Genomic DNA, 19,924 nt, shown 5'->3' on the forward strand with positions numbered 1-19,924 from the left:
GGAAACTGAATTGAAAGTGCCACATTCAGGAGCGTACTGAGAAGGCTCACAGATGTTGGGCACTATGTACCCCGTCTGCATAGGCTCGAAATGGGGCCTGAATCCGAGGATAGTCCACTGGCTCTACAGGAGCGTGATAAGGCCAATACTTACTTACGCCTCAGTAGTTTGGTGGTGGCTGCTATAGAGAAAAAGTGCAACATAAGGACCATACAACAGGTTCAGAGAACATGTTGTCTTGGCATAGGCGGAACTATGAGGACCACGCCCACTAGGGCACTGGAGACTATTCTCGATATCAGACCCATTGACATACAGATTAGGTGTGAGGCAGCCACTGCGGCTATGAGACTTAAGGCGATGGGACAATGTATTGAGGATAGGAGCAGCTCATACCATCTCGGTATAATCGAGGTGACGATAGGAAACCTGGAAGGAAGGGGAAGAGGTTTCCGATCGGATACCTGAGATGAACCTTGCAGTCGAGTGCGAGGCACTGCTGCCATCGGCACAGTCTTGGGTTGACGGAACCCTAGTATTGTCATTTGGAAGATTTTGTTACACGGATGGATCAAAGCTAGAGGACAGAGTGTGCCTGGGGGTTTTCATTGAGAACCCAGGCACTGAGATCTGTTTTAGACTGCCTGACCATAATACGTTTCTGCAGGCGAAGATCCGGGCGATCACGGAATGCGTGGTGTGTGGTGTGGTGCTGACGCGAGGACGTCGAGTATGAACATCTTTACCGACAGTAAAATTGCCATAAGGGCAATAACAACCAGGACGGTAAGATCACGAACAGTCTTGGAGTGTAAGAAGGAGATTAACGACTTCTCTGAGGAAGGGAAAATCCGCATCGTTTGGGTGCCGGGCCATAACGGAGTATGGGGGAATGAAAAGGCATACGATTGGCGGTGAAGGCCAGCGGACTGCCGTCAATAAACTTGGTTAATCCGCATCCTTTCGGGTTGACGCAGTCAGAGTTAAGGGAGTGGGCGACGAATGTAACATTGTGGAACAGCGAAACGGTCGTTAGGACGCCGAAAATCCTATGGGGGGATCCAGATCGTGAGAAGACGAGGAAGCAAGAAGGAGGTCAGTATAGCTATTAGTATCATAACGGGACACATAGGACACGAGCTCACTTATGTAAAATCGGTGCGGCAAGTGATAGCATGTGTAGGGTATGCGGGGAAGATAATGAGACGTTGGGGCATTTCCTTTTGTCATTGCCCGGCTTTCGCGTCTAACAGATACCGGCACTTAGGTGAAGACACAATATCAGACATGATCTAACTTAGGGGAGTGGTATGGAAAACAGGATTAAGGATTTTGTAAGTAGCACGGAATTCCTAACTTAAAATTTTCTTTTTATACCCTCCACCATAAGATAGGGGGTATACTAATTTCGTCATTCTGTTTGTAACTACTCGAAATATTCGTCTGAGACCCCATAAAGTACATATATTCTTGATCGTCGTGACATTTTATGTCGATCTAGCCATGTCCGTCCGTCTGTCTGTCGAAAGCACGCTAACTTACGAAGGAGTAAAGCTAGCCGTTTGAAATTTTGCACAAATACTTCTTATTAGTGTAGGTCGGTTGGTATTGTAAATGGGCCATATCGGTCCATGTTTTGATATAGCTGTCATATAAACCGATCTTGGGTCTTGACTTCTTGAGCCTCTAGAGGGCGCAATTATTATCCGATTTGAATGAATTTTGGCACCACGTGTTTTGTTATGATATCCAACAACTGTACCAAGTATGGTGCAAATCGGTTCATAACCTGATATAGGTGCCATATAAACCGATCTGGGGTCTTGGCTACTTGAGCCTCTAGAATGTGCAATTCTTGTCCGATTGGAATGCACGGCGTATTTTGTTATAATATCCAACAGCTGTGCCAAGTATGGTTCAAATCGGTCCATAACCTGATATAGCTGCCATATAAACTGATCTTGGGTCTTTACTTCTTGAGCCTCTAGAGTGTGCAATTCTTATCCGATTGGAATGAAATTTCGCACGACGTGTTTTGTCATGATATCCAACATCTGGGCCAAGAATGGTTCAAATCGGTCTATAACCTGATATAGCTGTCATATAAACCGATCTTGGGTCTTGACTTCTTGAGCCCCTAGAGGGCGCAATTCTTGTCCGATTTGAATGAATTTTGGCACAACATGTTTTGTTATGATTTTCAACAACTGTGCTTAGTATGGTTCATATCGGTTCATAACCTGATATAGGTGTCATATAAACCGATCTGGGATCTTGATTTCTTGAGCCTGTAGAGGTCGCAATTATTATCCGATTTGCCTGAAATTTTGTATGACGGATTCTGTCATGACCATCAACATACGTGTTTATTATGGTCTAAATCGGTCTATAGCCCGATACAGCTCCCATATAAATCGATCTCTCTATTTTACTTCTTGAGTCCCCAAAGGGCGCAATTCTTATTCGAATTGGCTGACATTTTACACAGGTCTCCAACATATAATTTAATTGTGCTCCAAACCGGACCATATCTTGATATCGCTCTAATAGCAGAGCAAATCTTTTCTTATATCCTCTTTTGCCTAAGAAGAGATGCCGGGAAAAGAACCCGACAAATGCGATCCATGGTGGAGGGTATATAAGATTCGGCCCGGCCGAACTTAGCACGCTTTTACTTGTTAGAGGTTACTTTAGAGTTTATAGAGCGCACAACAAGCCGATTACTGGCTTAGGTAGGTGTATGTCCATAGTGGCATGGGGCGGATTAATATCTGCACCATCTTTTCAACCTAACCTATACTGTTGGTCAAGCGATATGCATGTACTATTTTCGTAGCATGATATTTCACTAAAAGCTCTTTAATTGTCGAAAATATATATTCAAAGGATAATTTTGTTCCAAATAAAGTAAAAGAAGATCCGGTGGAGCGGGCCCGGTTCAGCTTGTACACTATAAAAAATAAAAACAAACATTGGTGTATAGATTTAAGTAATACTAAATGTAAAATCAATTTTTATTTATCGTTATTTTCGTTTCTTATTTGTTTTTCGTTTTTCTTTTTTTTTTGAAAGGGGCAATTTAATTACAAAAACATGTGTTGTTGTTTTTTTTTTTTTTGAGGCTTAGAGCAAAATGAAACATATTCTTTGGTCAAAGTTTACAATCTTATCAATTCGTAATTTTTTTCCTTTTCTAATCATAATCGCAAATTTGGCGTGGATAGATTTGGGGGTTGGGTGGGAACTTAAACTAGTGCATGTGGAAATCTGCTGTTCGTCCACGATCAGCCTATTGCTATGGAGTACGCTTACTCTAAATATACAGCGATTAACCGCCGATTAGATTATATACCTTTATCTAAAAGTAAGTTTTTTTTTTATACAAGAAGGAAAATATGAATTGGTAGTGCATAAATATTCACACGTTTCCTTTCGTTTTTCTGTAAATAACAACAATCGAACCAAATAAAATCTTATCGTAGATACTTAGTATGTACATAAAACAACAAAAAAGAACAATGAATATTAAATTATAGTTATTTAAGGATAGTGTTGAAGCAATCGTTTCTTAAAAATCTTCTTTATGACGAGTCCCATTCTGTTAGACTGACTACATTGGTAAAAATAAATAGATGAATATATATATTAGTGTGGTGGTGGTGGTGGGGGGCTTTGGGTACAAATATCTCTTTGCTTGGGTATTGTTTTGGCAGGGGCCACAAAACAAACTGAAACATACTTATGTACATTGCTTTCTAGTCATACTTCTTTTGCTTCTCATCCGCTTCCATTTTGCGGAATGTCCAGGCGCCCAGACCATCAAATTCCAATATGTGAGTGTGGAATTTCCACAGTGTAGGACGATGTGTGATGGTCAGCAGTGTGATGCCCATAGCCTTGGCACTTTCGTACATATTACTCTCAACATCTATGGATACGGCACTGGTACATTCGTCTAGTAAAGCGTATTTGGGCTTGTGGTAGAACAGACGCGCTACAGCCATACGTTGCTTCTCTCCACCCGATAGGATGTCCTTCCAATCGCGCACCACGTCAAAGCCATCCCTTTCGACTATATGCTCCAGCGTTACCATTTTCATAATACTTCTCAGCTCGTTTTGGGTAATGCCCTTGCGAGCCATATCCTCTCGACTGTCGGGATAGATGATTTGATCACATAGACTGCCAATCGACATATACGGGCGCTGGGGAATGTAGAACATACAGGGTTTGTCCTCCACCGGTTTGGGTATGTGCAATTCTCCGGCATAGATGGGCCACAGGCCACTCAGTATGCGGAACAAACTGGATTTGCCACAACCATTGGGCCCTGTGATTAGCAAATGCATGCCGGGTTCAATTTCCAGGTTCAAGCAGGGCACCACAACGTCACAGTTGGGTGTAACAACGGGCACGGATCGCAATGAAATAGAGGTACTGTCCGGACTGGCGTATATAATACGGCCCTTGGCCACCGGCAAGCCATTTTGGAACTCAATTACACCTTCAGTTTCGTTACTCTTGGCCACGGTAGTCTTGCTGTAAATGCCTTGAGCAGTTTCTTCAAATACCTCAAACATGCCAGCCACTCGGCTGGTGTAGCCCGCCAGAGCCACTATTTCTTTATAGGAAGACATGAGGCGTTCAATAGCATCCGAGGCGGAGATGAGCAAATTACGTGCTGTTGTCAAATACTGGGTGCGCTCACTAACCATTGATTCGCTAGAAGAGGAAGATCCAGGTTTGGACGAGGAGCCTGCCGAACCCGTCAAAATGGGCAAAGACACCATTACCATGCCGGTGCCAGACCACACATATTTCATAAAGAATTGTTCTAGCATAACAAACCATAGTTTTTGGGTAAAGATGTTGTTCATTTGCTTGACAAGTCGATTATATGCCTGTCTCAGTTGTTGTAACTCCACTTTGTGACCACCGTAGAAGGCAATTTCCTCAGCATTGGTTATAATGCGCGAGTGTATATGTCTCAAATAGCCATAACGATTGGCTTCCTCCGACACCAGTTGACCGAACTTGGGCGAAAGCACTCGCATTATGTGAGCCGACAAAAGAATGACCGAGCCCGACAATAGGGGTCCCGAGAAAATGTTCGATTCCATTTTTTGAGATGAACGCATCAGCGACAAACCAATGAGCATAAGATCAAAGCAGGGCTTGGTCACACTACCGTACAGATGCGCTATGGAGGTGGCAAACACATTGATGTCCTCGGTAAGGCGATGATCGGCATTTTCAATACGCCCATCCAGATTGGAAACACGATAATAGTTTTGATTTTTGAAATACAAACGATAGGCATGACGCACCAAACGTGTCCTGAAGGCCAAGGCCAATTTGCTTTCCAGAAAACGAATCATCGAATTGACAAAAGTGGCAGGGATGGCAATGCCAAACCACTTCAGTAGAACCAAACAAAATTGTTTGACATCCTTGCGCACAATGTACTTGACAATGGTGCCCTCCAATTGAGCAACGTATATGCTGAGGAATGTACGCGATATAAGGCACAGTGTGTGAACACCCAACAGGCCCGTTTCGTAGCTGGCCAGCCGAGGAATCATAATCTTTATCATTTCTTTGAGTTGCTTGAAAAACTCTTTGTTCAAGCCTGGCTCTTTCGCTTTTTTGTTTTTCAAATTCTGAGCAACCAAAAGCTTCTCAGCTTCGGCCACTTTTGATTCTTCTTCATCGCTTACTTGGGTTTTTAGAATGCCATTGGAGGAGACTTTTTCATCCTTTTGTTTGCTGTTTTTGATTAAAATCGGCACGGCCACTTTGAGGGACCAGGCCATGATGGCAGCTCCCACCAGGGCATGGGCAATCAAGGGCTTGGGAACCCCCAGCTGGTCGATTTTGTCTGATAATTTCGAAAGCACCACCATTTTTGATTTTCGTAATTTCAATTTGGTTGTAGTTGTTGTTGTTGTTGTTGTTGCACTCAGTCGGAAATGTTGCAATGACTACAATTTTCCATCAACTTCCACACAAAGCAGACACAAAAACCAGTCTCAAGAAACATACGTTGTTCGTGTAGTCCTCGCTGGTTTATTGGTTGCGTCTTTTTTTTTTTTTTTTTTGCTCGTATTTTGTAATTCGTCTCTTTTTTTTTTGTCTTGCTTGATTGCTCGCTTCGGGTCTTTTGTTTTGTTTATGTTTTGATATTTTCAGCACTACGCACTACTTGACCCGTTCACCACCCACCACAAACTGAAATCAATTAGCAAATGCCCGCTGGATTTCCATGGATTGGATTTCAGAACTTTCATACGACAGTCACTTCCGAGAAAAAGAAAAACAACTTCTACAGCAGCAGCGCAAGTTTATTGCGCAAAAATTAGTTTAAAGATCGAACCAAAGGTTGAAACGAACGTATGTACGTACTCCACTGTACATCGTCTTTGTCTACATAAAAAAACAAAAAACAACAACGAGAATGTTTCATTCAGTCTTTATCGGTTACTACTGCTGCTGCTAACCTAAACTCTTTGAGTTAATTTGACATTATTTTTTAGCTTAGAGTTGAGAACCCGATTAAAAATAGTGAGCGACTAATAAGTAGCACAATTCACCCAAAGATTACAGCTTTTTTGTTATTATTGGCCATAATCTATATCTGAAGCGTTGAGAGCAATAATAGCCTAACCCACTCAAGTGTTATTGTATAGCGATAAGGTTGGGGATTTGCTGTCAAGCCTATTTTGTTCGCTTTGCTTGCTACTGTCCAAAGTTTAAAGTCGGTTAGTTATCCGATGGTGTTATCGCCAGACATGTTAATAAAGTTAGTTAAGGTTTAACAGAGAGTGCTGGTTTTAACCCGCCTCATGTCCCCGGGGACGCACATTAGTCACTAATGGTACTTGTGCGTTATAACCAATGGAAAAACTTCAAAAAAGTCCATACAAAGACATCTATGCTTTTCTCAAATGGGGACATAGAATAGAAACCAGTAAGAGCGTGCAAAGTTCGGCCGGGCCGAATCTTATATACCCACCACCACGCCGGTATCTCTTTTTAGGCAAACAAAAAATAATGTATAAGAATTGTTATGCTATTGGAGATATATTAAGTTATAGTCCGATTCGGACCATACGTGAATTGAATGTTGAAGACCATAGTAGACGTCATTGGGTAGTGTTTAAGTCCTTGAAAGGGCTCAAAAGCATAATCGAGAGATCGGTTTATATGGGAGCTGTATCAGACTATCGATCGATTCAGACCATATTAGACACGTATGTTGAAGGTTGTACAAAATTTCAGCAAAATCGGATAAAAATTGCGCCCTATAGAGGCTTAAGAAGTCAAGATCCCAGATCGGTTTATATGGCAGCTATATCAGGTACCGATTTGCCCCATATTTATCGCAGTTGTTGGAAGTCATAACAAACAACTTCATACAAAATTCCAGCCAAATCGCATGATAATTATGCCTTCTATTTGCTCAAGAAGTCAAGATACAAGATCGGTATATATGGCAGCTATATCAGGTTATAGACCTATTTATAGACCGATTTGAACCATACTTAACATAGGTGTTGGAACTAACATAACAAACAACTTCTTGCAAATTTCAGTCAAATGGGATGAGAATTATGCCTTTTTTTTGGCTAAAGAACTCAAGATCCAAGATCGGTAAATCTGGCAGCTATATCAGGTTATATACCTATTTATAGACCGATTTGAACCAAACTTAGCACAGTTGTTGGAAATCGTAACAAAACACTTCGTGCAAAATTTCAGCCCAATCGCCCTCTAGTGGATCAAGAAGTCAAGATCCAAGATCGGTTAATATGGCAGCTATACCAGGTTGTGAACCGATTTGAACCATGTTTAGTACAGTTAATAGTAGTGATACTAAAACACCACGTGTAAAATTTGCGCCCTCTAGATGCTGTAGAAGTCAAGACCCAAGATCGGTTTATATGCCAGCTATATCAAAACATGGACCGATTTGGCCTATTTACAATCTTAAATGACCTACACTAATAAGAAGTATTTGTGCAAAATTTCAAGAGTTTAGCTTTACTCCTTCGAAAGTTAGCGTGCTTTCTACAGACGGACGGTCGGACTTGGCTAGATCGACTTAAAATGTCATGACGATTAAGAGTATATATACTTTATGGGGTCGTAGACGCATATTTCAAGGTGTTACAAAAGGATTGCCAAAATTAGTATACCCCCCATTCTATGGTGAAGGGTATAAAAAGTTTAAGAATTATAATCCATTTTATGCCTAAGTCGGTACAAGTCTCATTGTACCCACCACCATACTAATCTAGTCATTCCGTTTGTAAAACCTCGAAATATTCGTCTAAGACCCCGTTTAGTATATATAATCTTGATCGACGCAACGTTCTAGCTATGTCCGTCCGTCTGTCGAAATCACGATAGCGGTCGAACGCGTAAAGCTAGCCCTTGAAAATTTGCAGATACTTAATATTGATGTAGGTCATTTGGAATTGGAAATGGGCCATATAGGTTCATATTTAGATATAGCTCCCATATAAATCTGCCGATTTGACTTCTTGGGCTCTTACAAGTCGCAATTTTTGTCCGATTTGGCAAGCGGTGTTAAGACTTCGTACTACTACGTCAATTACGGTCCGTCCAAATCAGTCTATAACCTGATATAGCTCTCCATATACACGGAAGTCATGGTAAAAATTCTCTTACACTGTTACCTAAGCCTAAACGTCTGCGTCATTTTTCATTTTATGCCCCTAAGTGGTTCAGATGTTGGAATCTGGGCATTGGCATAGAAATTGATCCAATGATTCCTCGCCCTTTACAAGGACTTCTGTTCTCATCACAATTGGGGGCATAGAATTGAAAACAGAATAAGGATTATAATCCTTTACCACTTTATTCCGATTCATGTCTGATGCTGAATTTTTCGTCAACTGTTGGGATCTATCGTTTCCTCGCTCTTCATATACTAGCAATGATCCATTTATTTATATAGTGCAAGTGCTTTAGAACCACTTTTTGTTCCGCTGTAAAGGTGAAATTCATGCTCAGTTTTCCCCATAGGATATTTTCTTCATTCCGATTGTGATTCGACGTCTCTAAATTGGATTACCACGTAAAGATCGTTGGCCCAGTTATTCAATCAAAAACCCCCAATTCCTCCCAAGCTATCGCAGTTATTCCGTTGTGGTGTGACCTACAACGACGCATGACCTTGAGCCTCATAGTTTTAGCGACTGCCTCAGATAAGAACATCTAAAATCTGCTTCAGTGCCCTTTTTGGTATAGTTCTAATCGCCCCACTTATGCTAACATACTAATACGTCTTAAGAACCGGTAAATGTTGTTGTAGCAGTGTGTTATACACTGAGGCGACAGCCCTTACCGATGAAGAACTCCATCGGGTCAATCCGGTACGTACAACCGGCTGCCATCGGATTGTGTAGATGGTGTTGTAGCAGTGTATTGTACACTGAGGCGGCAGCTCTTGCCGATAAAGGCAATCCGCTTCGAACACCCGGTTGCTAAGGCTTTATGTTGCACTTTACCTCCATTGTTGTCCACTATATAACTACCACGTAAGTTAGTATTGGTCCAAATACCCTTTTGAAGTGGGTCATTTTCTACATAATGGCCAACATATGTAAGTTGTACGTTTCAAAATGTGAGACTTTGATTTGAATTCAGTTTCAGCTCATACTGCACAAGTAACCTGAAGCAAGGAATTGTCCAATCTAAATCTTACTCCTGAACATGCAGTTTCTAGTTTTCTCAAATAAAATTCTTTATGTATATTTAATATATTTTTATAGTAAAAGTGTGAATAGAATTACCTTTGGCAGTAGCAGTTGTGAAACAAATACAATAAAAATCACAGATTTTACGTTGTGTGGTTAGTTCACTGCATATCTCAACGAGTCAATTCGCGGCCATATGTACTTGTTTTCGCAAACGATGGGTAATTAAAGAACATTAACATATGTAGTTAGTCCTTACGTAACGCATAAAACGAGCAAACGTAAACTAGGTTAACTAGACAACGGTTGTAGTGTTGCTTTCAAAAGTGAATTGTAATAAAAACGACATAAACGTGATAGAGGATATAAATGTGTAGGTTTGTTTCTAGTTCTGGCGGCGTTTGGAAACATTACAGTTATATATCGAAGGCTTTTGTTACGGTCAGCCACTTCACTCTCTTTAGGCTATCGCTAGCATGCCCATAGTGAAACTTTGGATTATGCACTTTTTTTGTGGTCGCCAGTCGCGTGTGAAAAAGGTCAAAGCCTTGTGGAATGGAAAGTTCACCAAAAATAGGGTGCTATGTCTTCATTGCAATCCATCCTGAAATCATTAAGATCGTATAATATGCAGACGATCGCGGAAGGCATCCAACCCTGTTTATGGCGTCTGCGATAGGGTAAACATCTACCTTACCGATGCTGCCAATATTTTGCTGTAAGGTAACTGAAAATATCCGCCACCGAATCTTCAGCCACATTGTTCTCCACATAGATAGCGGAAGTATGCACTCTAGTTTTCATGGTATATTGCGATTTGTTTATGGCAATCGATCCTAATTTGATTATAATTATTACTGAACTCAACTTTTAGGGGTGCTCTTTTGATCATTTTATGGATCTTAGTTGTATCTTTTTATTTATCTGTATTATAAAATTCAGCCTAGCCCAATATCTCTTTGATTCAATACTAGGAATACATCAGTACTTTTAGTTCAGTTCGTGTGGCCAAGTTATGGAACTCTTTGCTTCACTACCTCAAAACCTTCTCTGTAGATCCATGTACTTTCAGACGCAATTTATTACATTATTTCGCGTTGCTACAGCGAGCTGCTTCCAAATGCAAATTTTGCCCATAAACATTCAACTAAGGAACAGGGGCAAAGTTCTCACATATCAATAAGTGCAGTCCGATTCAAGTTTAAGCTCAATGATAAGGGGCCTCCTTTTTATAGCCGAGTCCGAGCGGCGTGCCGCAGTGCGACATCTCTTTGGAGAGAAGTTTTACATGACATAGTACTTCACAAATGTTGCCAGCATTTTCAAATTTAAATATGACCACATAATCTTCGACCTATCACAGTCCTTAATTCGTGGCCATCTGTCATTCGCTGTCCTTTCCACCTTTTCCCGTAAAACCGAGATGTCAGTCATTACAACGCAGATGCTGCTATGTCAAAGGGAAAGCTCTCTTATCTTCACAGCAGGTGTCGCAGGAATTTGACTGTGATGCAAAAACAAGCCATCCTCCAGCTGAGAATTGAACATAAGGTTGATTTTTTGCCATTCTGTTTCAGAGTTTCCGTGGACTTGCAATCTCCCTTATAGGATATGTATCTATCAATTTCAATAGGGTCATCATAAAGGATGGCGGACTAAAAAGACGGAAATCTTTTGTTTTTTTGTTTGTGGTGCGGTATTTCTACTATTGGAATGATAATTACCTTTGTGCCCCTCCAATCCACAAGTATATAAATATAACACAATACATCTACCTAAACCAAGGAGCCAGTGTATCCGACACTGCTTGTAGTACGGCCAGTGATACATTACCAGCTGATTTCCTAAGGAATTATTGACTCACATACAATTTTCTCAATAGTCCTCAACTAACACTTATCAGCGACCACTTCCGGTGTCACGTTGTTTGATGGGGTTCCCGTGAAATAGACATCCACTATTAGTTCGAGCTTTTCCACTAGACATTGTTCCCTCACTTCTGAACCTAAATGTACCCTTGCGGATTAGGTGAAGAGGACTTATATCACCCATAGCCTATAGGCCTTTACCTACAAGATTTGCCTCTGTACACAGACTGTCCATTTAGAGTAAAGGCATAAATGCAGGTGCCCCCAATGGTTTTCTGGAAATTACCTTTGTTTATCTAATATATCCACAAAATTGCATTTCTTCAGTGCTCTATCACACACATGAAACTAAAACAGCAAATGTATATTTATCTATAAATCATATATTTATGTTAAAAAATACTTATATTATCCCAAATGTTCATTGTTTAAACGAGTTAATTGGCATTCTCGCAAGCGTCTACCCAATCATTATATACATCCAGTGGTTCCGAGAGAAAATTAATGGAGGTTTGGTATTCTTCCAGGCATATTCGACATGAAATACGTGCCGTATTTCGGCCCTTGTCCATTTTCACCTCGCAGGAAAGTTCGTGATTACAAAATGGACAATTGAATTGAAGATCCAAGGGTTGTATATGTTTTCTTTTTGGTGGGGGCTTTCTTTTCGATTTGCGTCTTCCCATGCTGGTTAAATCCTTCTTATTATTGTGCTTTTCTTATAAAGCCGCTATTTTGCGTACACACTAAACTACTTTTTCTCAATATTTACCTTAGGCATCTAAAAGTCGATTTTTGACTAATCGATTAATCGACTTTTTGTGTAAATAAGTCGAAGTCGTCTTTTTGTGGCTAAAAAAGATCGAATAGTCGACTTCAAAGTAAAAAAAGGCATAGGACTTACCGGTTTCATTTGTATACGATAAAACCTGCCAATAAACAAAGGATTTAACATTTAAATCTTGAAAAGGTCATTAATAGAGATTTAGTGGCTTACCAAGGCGGGTTTAAAAAGGTGGTCTCACGCGAACTGCTGCTAATAGCCTGCCAGGTTTGACGGTATTAAAATGGCAGACTTTTGTTTGCATTCTTTTTGTTGTTATCTTCTTTCTCGCATATTTTCTGCAAACAAATTCCACAACGTATCGTAAGAAGTTCTTGCTAATTAAGATTCTAAAGGTCTAAACAAATTAAACGCGTTGAACTTTGGTTTGGCGTTGCAAAAACGCATCTACGCACATAAATTCCCAAAAGCAACGCGGAAAACTTAAAAATTTTCAATTTTGAAGCTTGAAAGCGAGCGTCATTCTGTGTTGCCCCACGTCAAGTAGTGTTTTTAGTCGACAAAGTTAAAAATTGTTTAATTTTTTTGAGATGCTTTTTTACCATTTGTTCGCAGAGTTGCATTTTTCAACGCGACGCCCATCAACGCACTCATTCTGTTTAGGCCGCTAATGTTGGAAATTTGATGCTAACATAAAACGTGTTTTATTAAAGAAAATAGAAGAATTTTGTAAGTTTTGACATTATTGTCGAATAAGATATTGACTTGTTCTTGCTGTAGCCATATTCTATATAAGGGTTGGTGCTCCGTTCGTTTTTTCACGTGACAGCTGTCAAAATCCATAAAAAAAATTAGAAATGAAAAATTTGTAGTAAAAATAAACTCTTTTAAACGTCTCTAAACACTCAGATACTTCTCCGGACACAAGACGGATTAAAAAGGTGGTCTCACGCTATGGCGAAACAATTAAAGGTGGTCTTTTGTACAACAACCATAAATCATATGATGCAATCCGCCATTTTGCCATTAAGCTGATCGACGTTTTGCCAACACATACAAGGAAATTTGTGTGCATGTGTGTATACGTTTGCGTACATGATCAGAGAAAATACGAGAAAGGAAATTACTGTGCTGTGCATCAGTGCCTCGCACTCGTGTTAGTAAAAAAAATTTCATGTAATTATGTTTAAAAAAATTGATATACTGTTAAAGCTTTTCGCAACAATTCCGAGAGCTGAATAGAACAATCTGCTTAAATGAATATATATTGACTATCAGCTGATCGCTTTGCATTACCTTCGGCATTCTGAACATTTAAATTTGACACAACCCATTATTCCGTGTAAACACCCCAGTAGGCAGAAGCTTGTGCAAGTCCTCATGTGAAACGCTTCTCGATTAGGTTTATTTGACTGTCACATTTCTACATGTGCGTTTGTTTTTTTTTTAATTTTTGTGGGTGATAGGTTTGGAGTTTATCGGTATTAATGAAAATAAGTTTTTTTACGGATATTCAGTGAGATAAAGCCATAAAAATTTATCAACAAAATGGGCACAGTAAGTGATATGATATTAGTTGCCTTTAAGATACCAGTTCTTCTAAAACGCCTTCAATTCTTTAGATAAAGGTGAAAATCTCATCTGTGAAACGTGCCGCACATTTGAAACAGAAAAGGACTCCTCTTACAAAGCAACAACAACATAAGTTGGCACAACAGAAGGCGGCCAAGGAAAAAGGTCAAAACATTTTCATACAAAAGGCTCGTAAGAAGGATGATGTTTTCCAGCGTAAGAAACAAAACAAGCGCGAGTCTTTGGGTATGCCACTTGGTGACCAAGGCGATGACATGGATGATGATGAGTTATTGGACAATGTGGCCGACATGTTGGATGGTGAGGATCTGGAATTTTTAGAAATGAAAAGAGGCAAATATCGCAAGCGCAAATATGCCGGAAATGAAGAAGCTGATGATGACGACCTAAGGCATGCGGTGGGCTTGGAAAAACGATTTGCAGAAGACACTGCTTTGGAAGATGCCACCAAGAAAATTAAGGTCGATCTGTTGCCTTTTAAAAGTAGGGATGGTGAAATTATAACTCGTACCACCGAGGTTGACTATAAGCCAAAGCCAAAGGTTAAAAAGGTAGAAGAGGAAGGCGAAGATGAAGCCCAAGAAACCGATCAGGAGGAGGGGGATTCACAAGAGGAATTTGAGGATAGCGATGATGATGTGGTAAACGATGAAGAAGGCAATGCCATTAAAACAGCGGCGGTACAAAAAATGGTCTCGACCACCGATTTGCTGATTGCCCGCCAACAGGAGATTGAAAGGCAAAAATACCGCATAGGCATTATTTGTTCGGGTATATTGGAAAAACCTGAAGACAAAATGCGCAACTTCAATGCATTGTTCGAGCTAATGGATGAAACCGATAAGGCGGGCGTGCCTAATCTATTGACGGTTCGCAAGGTGGCCATAGTGTCCTTGACGGAAATCTTCAAAGACATATTGCCCGAATACAGGGTGGGCCAAATCGATACAAAAATGCAAACTGTGCGCAAGGCCACTCTTGAAAGAGTTACCTTTGAAAATGCCTTACTGCAACATTTCAAGAAGTTTTTGCAAAAACTCGAAAAGCTTACGGCGGCTGTAAATCGCAAAGGCCATGGCCGCGTAACACCACAATCCGTAAAAATCGCTGAGGTGGCAGTGCAGGGCATGTGTGACCTCTTGATGTCACATCCCTATTTCAATTATGTAAAGAATATAGCCCAATTATTAGTTTATATGTTGAATAGCAATTATCCGAGAATGAGGGAGGCAGTTAATAACTGTTTCCGCTATGTCTTTGGCCATGACAAAAAGTTGGAAATGACATTGTTCATCATACGCCGCATCAATCATTTGATCAAGAGCAAAAACAATGTTGTCCATCTGGAGTGCATCAGTTGTTTAAAGGCCCTAAAAATTAAGAATGTTAATTTAGATGCTGAAAAAGAGAATGAGCTGAAGCAAAAGAAGTTGGAGGCACATCGTCAGAGGCTGTTGAATTTGTCCAAGAAGGAACGTAAACGCCGTAAGAAATTGACGGAATTGAATAAGGAACTGGATGAGACAAGAGCTGAGGAAAACAAACAGACAAAACACGCCAAATTGACGGAAATTGTGAAAATGTTGTTTACCATCTATTTTCGGGTGCTGAAAAACGATCCCACATCGCGAGTGCTAAGTGCCATACTTGAGGGGTTGGCTGAGTAAGTTTTTTTAATGGCAACTAATGAAATGGAAATAATCTTTTTTTCCTTTTCTTTAAGATTTGCCCATGTCATCAATTTGGATTTTTTCTCGGATTTAATTGAGGTGCTGAATAACATTCTGGAAACCCAAGAGGATTTGGGCTATCGCGAACAATTGCATTGCATCAAAACAATTTTCATTATACTCTCGGGCCAGGGTGAGGTGTTAAACATAGATCCCATACGTTTCTATCAGCATTTCTATAGAAATATGTTGGCCGTGCATGCTGGTAAAAATCATGAAGATTTTCTCATCATTCTACAGACTCTGGATGAAGTTTTGGTAAAGAGAAGGCGTAACATGAGTCAGCATCGTTTGATGGCTTTCATTAAACGTCTATTAACAGTCAGTTTGAATTTGCTGCATCATGGTACCTTGGCCACTTTGGGCACCATTAAGACCACTTTTCAATTGACCTCTGTATTGGATATTCTATTGGACACCGATGACAGCATAGGCTCTGGCAAATACGATCCAGAGCTGGAAGATCCCGAATACTGTAATGCTTCGTGTACCGCTTTATATGAGCTGACAATGTTGTCCAGACATTACCATCCCATAGTACGCAAAATGGCTACTCATATAGCCAATGGGGTGCCAGCTTCGGGTGAGGGTTCCCTACCTTCGGAAATAGGAAAATTGTAAGTCTTTGTATTTATGGAGATTTTGTGCCTAATTGACATTATTTCGGTTATCTTTTAGAACGGCCTTTGATTTGTTCGAGCAATACGATAGCACTCAAATGGCTTTTAATCCCACCATTCCTGTGCCCCGGCAAACTGAGCCCAAATTCAAAAAAGGTCCCCATAGCTATCTTAGCGAAGATTTTAAACCATTTTACAAGGCTATGCTTAAGGATAATATGCAAGCACCGAAAAGAAATAGTTGTCATATATTTGATTTTTATAAGGAGCTGAAGTGTAAATAAAAAAAATCGATTAGGAATTTTTAATATTAAAATCTGTGAATATTTTTAATTTGTTAATTTTATAAAAATTTTCCTAAACAAGCTCGTTTCGGTACAAAGTATCGATCGCCTCGGTAACATCGGGGCCATTGGTTATGTTAAATCCCCAATAACTCGCATTGCCATATCAAGCATCAAAGGAGGTGCCGCCTGGCTTCTCACTGAGAGAGTCTCCACTCGATACAGCTGATTGTCCGCGACTGGCGTTGCAGCTACTCCGTATGGATCATTACATTTTCCGCAACCTATGGACGCTAGCTAAGCTTCTCGTTGTGTTGTTGTCGTAGCCACATTGGCATGTGGAGGTGGCGATCCTCAAGCCACAAGCTCGTTCCGGTCCAAAGGTCCGATCGCGGCGAGAACAGGGTGGCCATTAGTTATTTAAAGGCGCCAATAACTCGACTTGTCATACCAAGCATAGTAGGCGCTAAGTATTTATGCAAGACCCGGCGCCGCTCGGCCTCTCACTAAGACTCTCTGCTCGTTACCACTGATTGGCCGCGACTGCCATAGCAAATACTCCGTTTGGAGCATTCCACTATCCGCAACCTGTGGAGGCGCCCGGTAGCTCGCACCTAAGCTTCTCGTGACAGCTATGAACACCACACAGGCACAATCCCAAGGTAGCCGGTAATACGCACCGGATTGACCCGATGGAATCTTTCATTGGCAAGGGCTGCCGCCTCAGTGTACGTGTTCGTCTTTTTTCGTCATGGGAGAGGCACATCCGGAGTGCTTTCTCCGAAGGCTTGTGGTTCATGCCGGGAGAGAAACCGAACAGAACCCCGTATCCTGGTTCTGTTAGGTTTGCCAGAACCGCCTCCATCATCGGTCGGTTTTTGTTGTAGCAGTGTGTTGTAGCTGAGGCGGCAGCCCTTGCCGATAAATGACTTCATCGGGTAAATCCGGTGTTACCGGTTCATGGAGTGGGTACATTTCCGATCTTGCTCTGGCCTTACATCACTACGACAGTATAGGTTCTGTGCAAACATTGCCATCAGTGGGTCACAAGCGTCCTAGTCATCGGATTATGTGACCACCCCGACCGCTCTCGTGCGGCAATATACGCAACAGCAGCATCCCAGCCCCAATATTGCCAGGCCAGTGCCGGAAAGTGTATCATTTTTGCAACTAAACTGCAACGGTCTCCGTGGCAAGATCGATGAGATTGTGGATTTTATGAGTCGGAAGAAAATATTGGTTGCAGCGATCCAGGAGACAAAGTTGACAAACACCTGCAGCTTGCACAGTTGTCACGTATGTAATGTGCTACCTAAGGATCGCTCAAGGAATGGAGGTAGGGGATTGGCCTTCGTGATACACCATTCCGTGCATTATAGACCCATCTCGCCTGTGCCTGGCGCTAGTGACCCCTACATGGAGTGCATGGCGATAGCAGTCATGTCCGGTACTGCCGAGATGTGGCTGGTAGCTGTGTCCCAATTAGTGGCCAAGCTTACAAACCCCACCATATGTGGGTTACTATCTGGCCATAATCGTTTGGTGCTAGAGGACTTTAATGCGCATCACATTTCATGGCATTCTCCCCTAGCTAACGACCAGAGTGGCATGGCTTTAGCAGAGTAGATTGAAGACTCCACGTTTTGCACGTTTTTGCAATTTGTGAAAAATTCTTTGACCTCTTATCCTTTCGAAATTTAATATTCTTTCATTGTGTTTGTGAAAAGCCAAGCTTTATTGATTTTCATGCGAAATATGAACCAGTCACTAGGCATTGATAATGGCTTTTGTACATCTAGTATGTACAGCACTTAACTTACAATTGGATATTAAGGTCAATTTATACATTCCTCAGTAACTAGACCACGATTACGCATTAGTAGATTTTGCATACAAATGCATAAGTTGGGACTGTATTGAAAATTGAGACATAGGGCCGATCGTTCATCGACCAAGAACATGAAATATGTTTTACCTTCCTCCGAGTAGACCTTATGTTCTATGACCATCCACAGTTCGGCATTAAGTAGGGGTTTGTGTTTCTTAATTTGAATCAAGAACATTTCGGGTTCACGTACTATTCCCTCATAGATGGCATCAAAACAGTACACACCCAAACCGATGGCTGGCTGAGGCTGGAGTGTTATTTGATTGAAGTCTTCCAGCTGTGCTATATCGTCTATACATTCAGCAAGGAAATTATAGGCATACTCATTGCCACAAACTATTGTTATGTAGTGTTTCTTGTGGACCATGGTGTGGAATATGGGTGTGGGCATGTCTTGCTTTTGATAGAGACCAATCCATCCCACCAGTTCGCTACGTATAAATTCGAAAGTATAATTGTCAATGATCTCGTTTTTGCCCATACGAATTCGGGCATCAATTAAATCGTTCTCCGCATGGGTGATATTACGGGAGGCTGAAGCTTCTAAACGCAGTTGCATTAGCTCAACCTCGGAGTAGTAGCTATTAAAGATGGTCTGAAAAACAGAAAACATTATTAATCAATGTTTCAAGCTTGGAGGAGCCAGGAAGGCTTAGGATGGTACTAAGGACAGATCAATGTTAACTTAAGGTGGGATTTGTAAAGACAAGTTTGCGTTTTCAAGTGCTTTGCAAATACTCGACACATTTTCTTACCTTCATAAATACTGGATCTCCACAACTATTGCTGGATATTAGATTTGCTAGTATACGTGGACTTTGCACTGCCGTTGCCTTCTCTTGTCCATTTGTTTTGACAATAGGTGGCGATGGCTCTGGGGCACGTATTGGTGAATGTTTCGTACGGCAAACTCTAGAGCTAGGAGTAGCCTCAGCCTTAGTTTGTTTTTGATCGGCTTTTAACAGTGGCTTCTGAGAAATTGATTTCGTTGAGTCCTTAATGACAGCCTGCTGCTTTGTGCTATTATTTGTAGGCAAATCCTTCTTTATTGCTCCCAAACCTTTGCGATCGTTTTTAACTTCTAGTGGTAACGGCAGTAATGTTCCATTGCCATCCTTACCCAAGCCCTGACCCACTTGATAACCCATTTTCTTAAGCAACTCAAAGCCTTTGTTGCCTTCCTCAAGTTTCGTTTCTAGTCCCTTTTTTAAGTTGGCCGCTTGCAGGGCACGACAGTTCTCCAATTCTTTACGGGTTTGTGTTTGTCTTGTTGAGGGGTAAACATTTGTATTTTGTAAATTCTTTTCTTTTACTTTGGCCCAATTTTTAGCCCAATGAGTCTTCATTCTTTCCTTTGGCGTCATTGTGGATGGTTTACAAAGTTTAATATACAAATGATATTAAAAAATGACACATATAGAATTGTAACGGTTTT

General features: G+C 41.0%; 4 protein-coding genes across 4 annotated transcripts; 1 reads left to right on the forward strand and 3 right to left on the reverse strand.

Moving 5' to 3' along the window:
• Positions 1 to 2,984: 2,984 nt before the first annotated feature.
• On the reverse strand, positions 2,985 to 6,572 carry LOC106094240 (ATP-binding cassette sub-family D member 1). The gene is made up of 2 exons (XM_013261442.2): positions 6,498 to 6,572; positions 2,985 to 6,423 (listed from the first exon to the last, which is right to left on the reverse strand). Exon 2 carries the CDS (start codon positions 5,901 to 5,903, stop codon positions 3,756 to 3,758), a length of 2,148 nt encoding a protein of 715 aa, XP_013116896.1. The 5' UTR covers positions 5,904 to 6,423; positions 6,498 to 6,572; the 3' UTR covers positions 2,985 to 3,755.
• A 5,381-nt stretch (positions 6,573 to 11,953) lies between these two features.
• LOC106094238 (transcription elongation factor 1 homolog) lies at positions 11,954 to 12,382 on the reverse strand. Its single transcript, XM_013261440.2, has one exon. It carries the CDS (start codon positions 12,274 to 12,276, stop codon positions 12,028 to 12,030), a length of 249 nt encoding a protein of 82 aa, XP_013116894.1. The 5' UTR covers positions 12,277 to 12,382; the 3' UTR covers positions 11,954 to 12,027.
• A 1,411-nt stretch (positions 12,383 to 13,793) lies between these two features.
• LOC106094236 (nucleolar complex protein 3 homolog) lies at positions 13,794 to 16,633 on the forward strand. Its single transcript, XM_013261438.2, has 4 exons — positions 13,794 to 13,931; positions 13,997 to 15,630; positions 15,691 to 16,314; positions 16,376 to 16,633. Exons 1-4 carry the CDS (start codon positions 13,923 to 13,925, stop codon positions 16,599 to 16,601), a joined length of 2,493 nt encoding a protein of 830 aa, XP_013116892.2. The 5' UTR covers positions 13,794 to 13,922; the 3' UTR covers positions 16,602 to 16,633.
• Positions 16,634 to 18,312: 1,679 nt separating this feature from the next.
• LOC106094237 (uncharacterized) lies at positions 18,313 to 19,903 on the reverse strand. Its single transcript, XM_013261439.2, has 2 exons — positions 19,245 to 19,903; positions 18,313 to 19,084 (listed from the first exon to the last, which is right to left on the reverse strand). Exons 1-2 carry the CDS (start codon positions 19,851 to 19,853, stop codon positions 18,437 to 18,439), a joined length of 1,257 nt encoding a protein of 418 aa, XP_013116893.2. The 5' UTR covers positions 19,854 to 19,903; the 3' UTR covers positions 18,313 to 18,436.
• Between the last annotated feature and the right edge of the window lie 21 nt (positions 19,904 to 19,924).

Source organism: Stomoxys calcitrans, chromosome 2 (assembly GCF_963082655.1).
Source record: "Stomoxys calcitrans chromosome 2, idStoCalc2.1, whole genome shotgun sequence".
Taxonomy (NCBI): Eukaryota; Metazoa; Arthropoda; class Insecta; order Diptera; family Muscidae; genus Stomoxys; species Stomoxys calcitrans.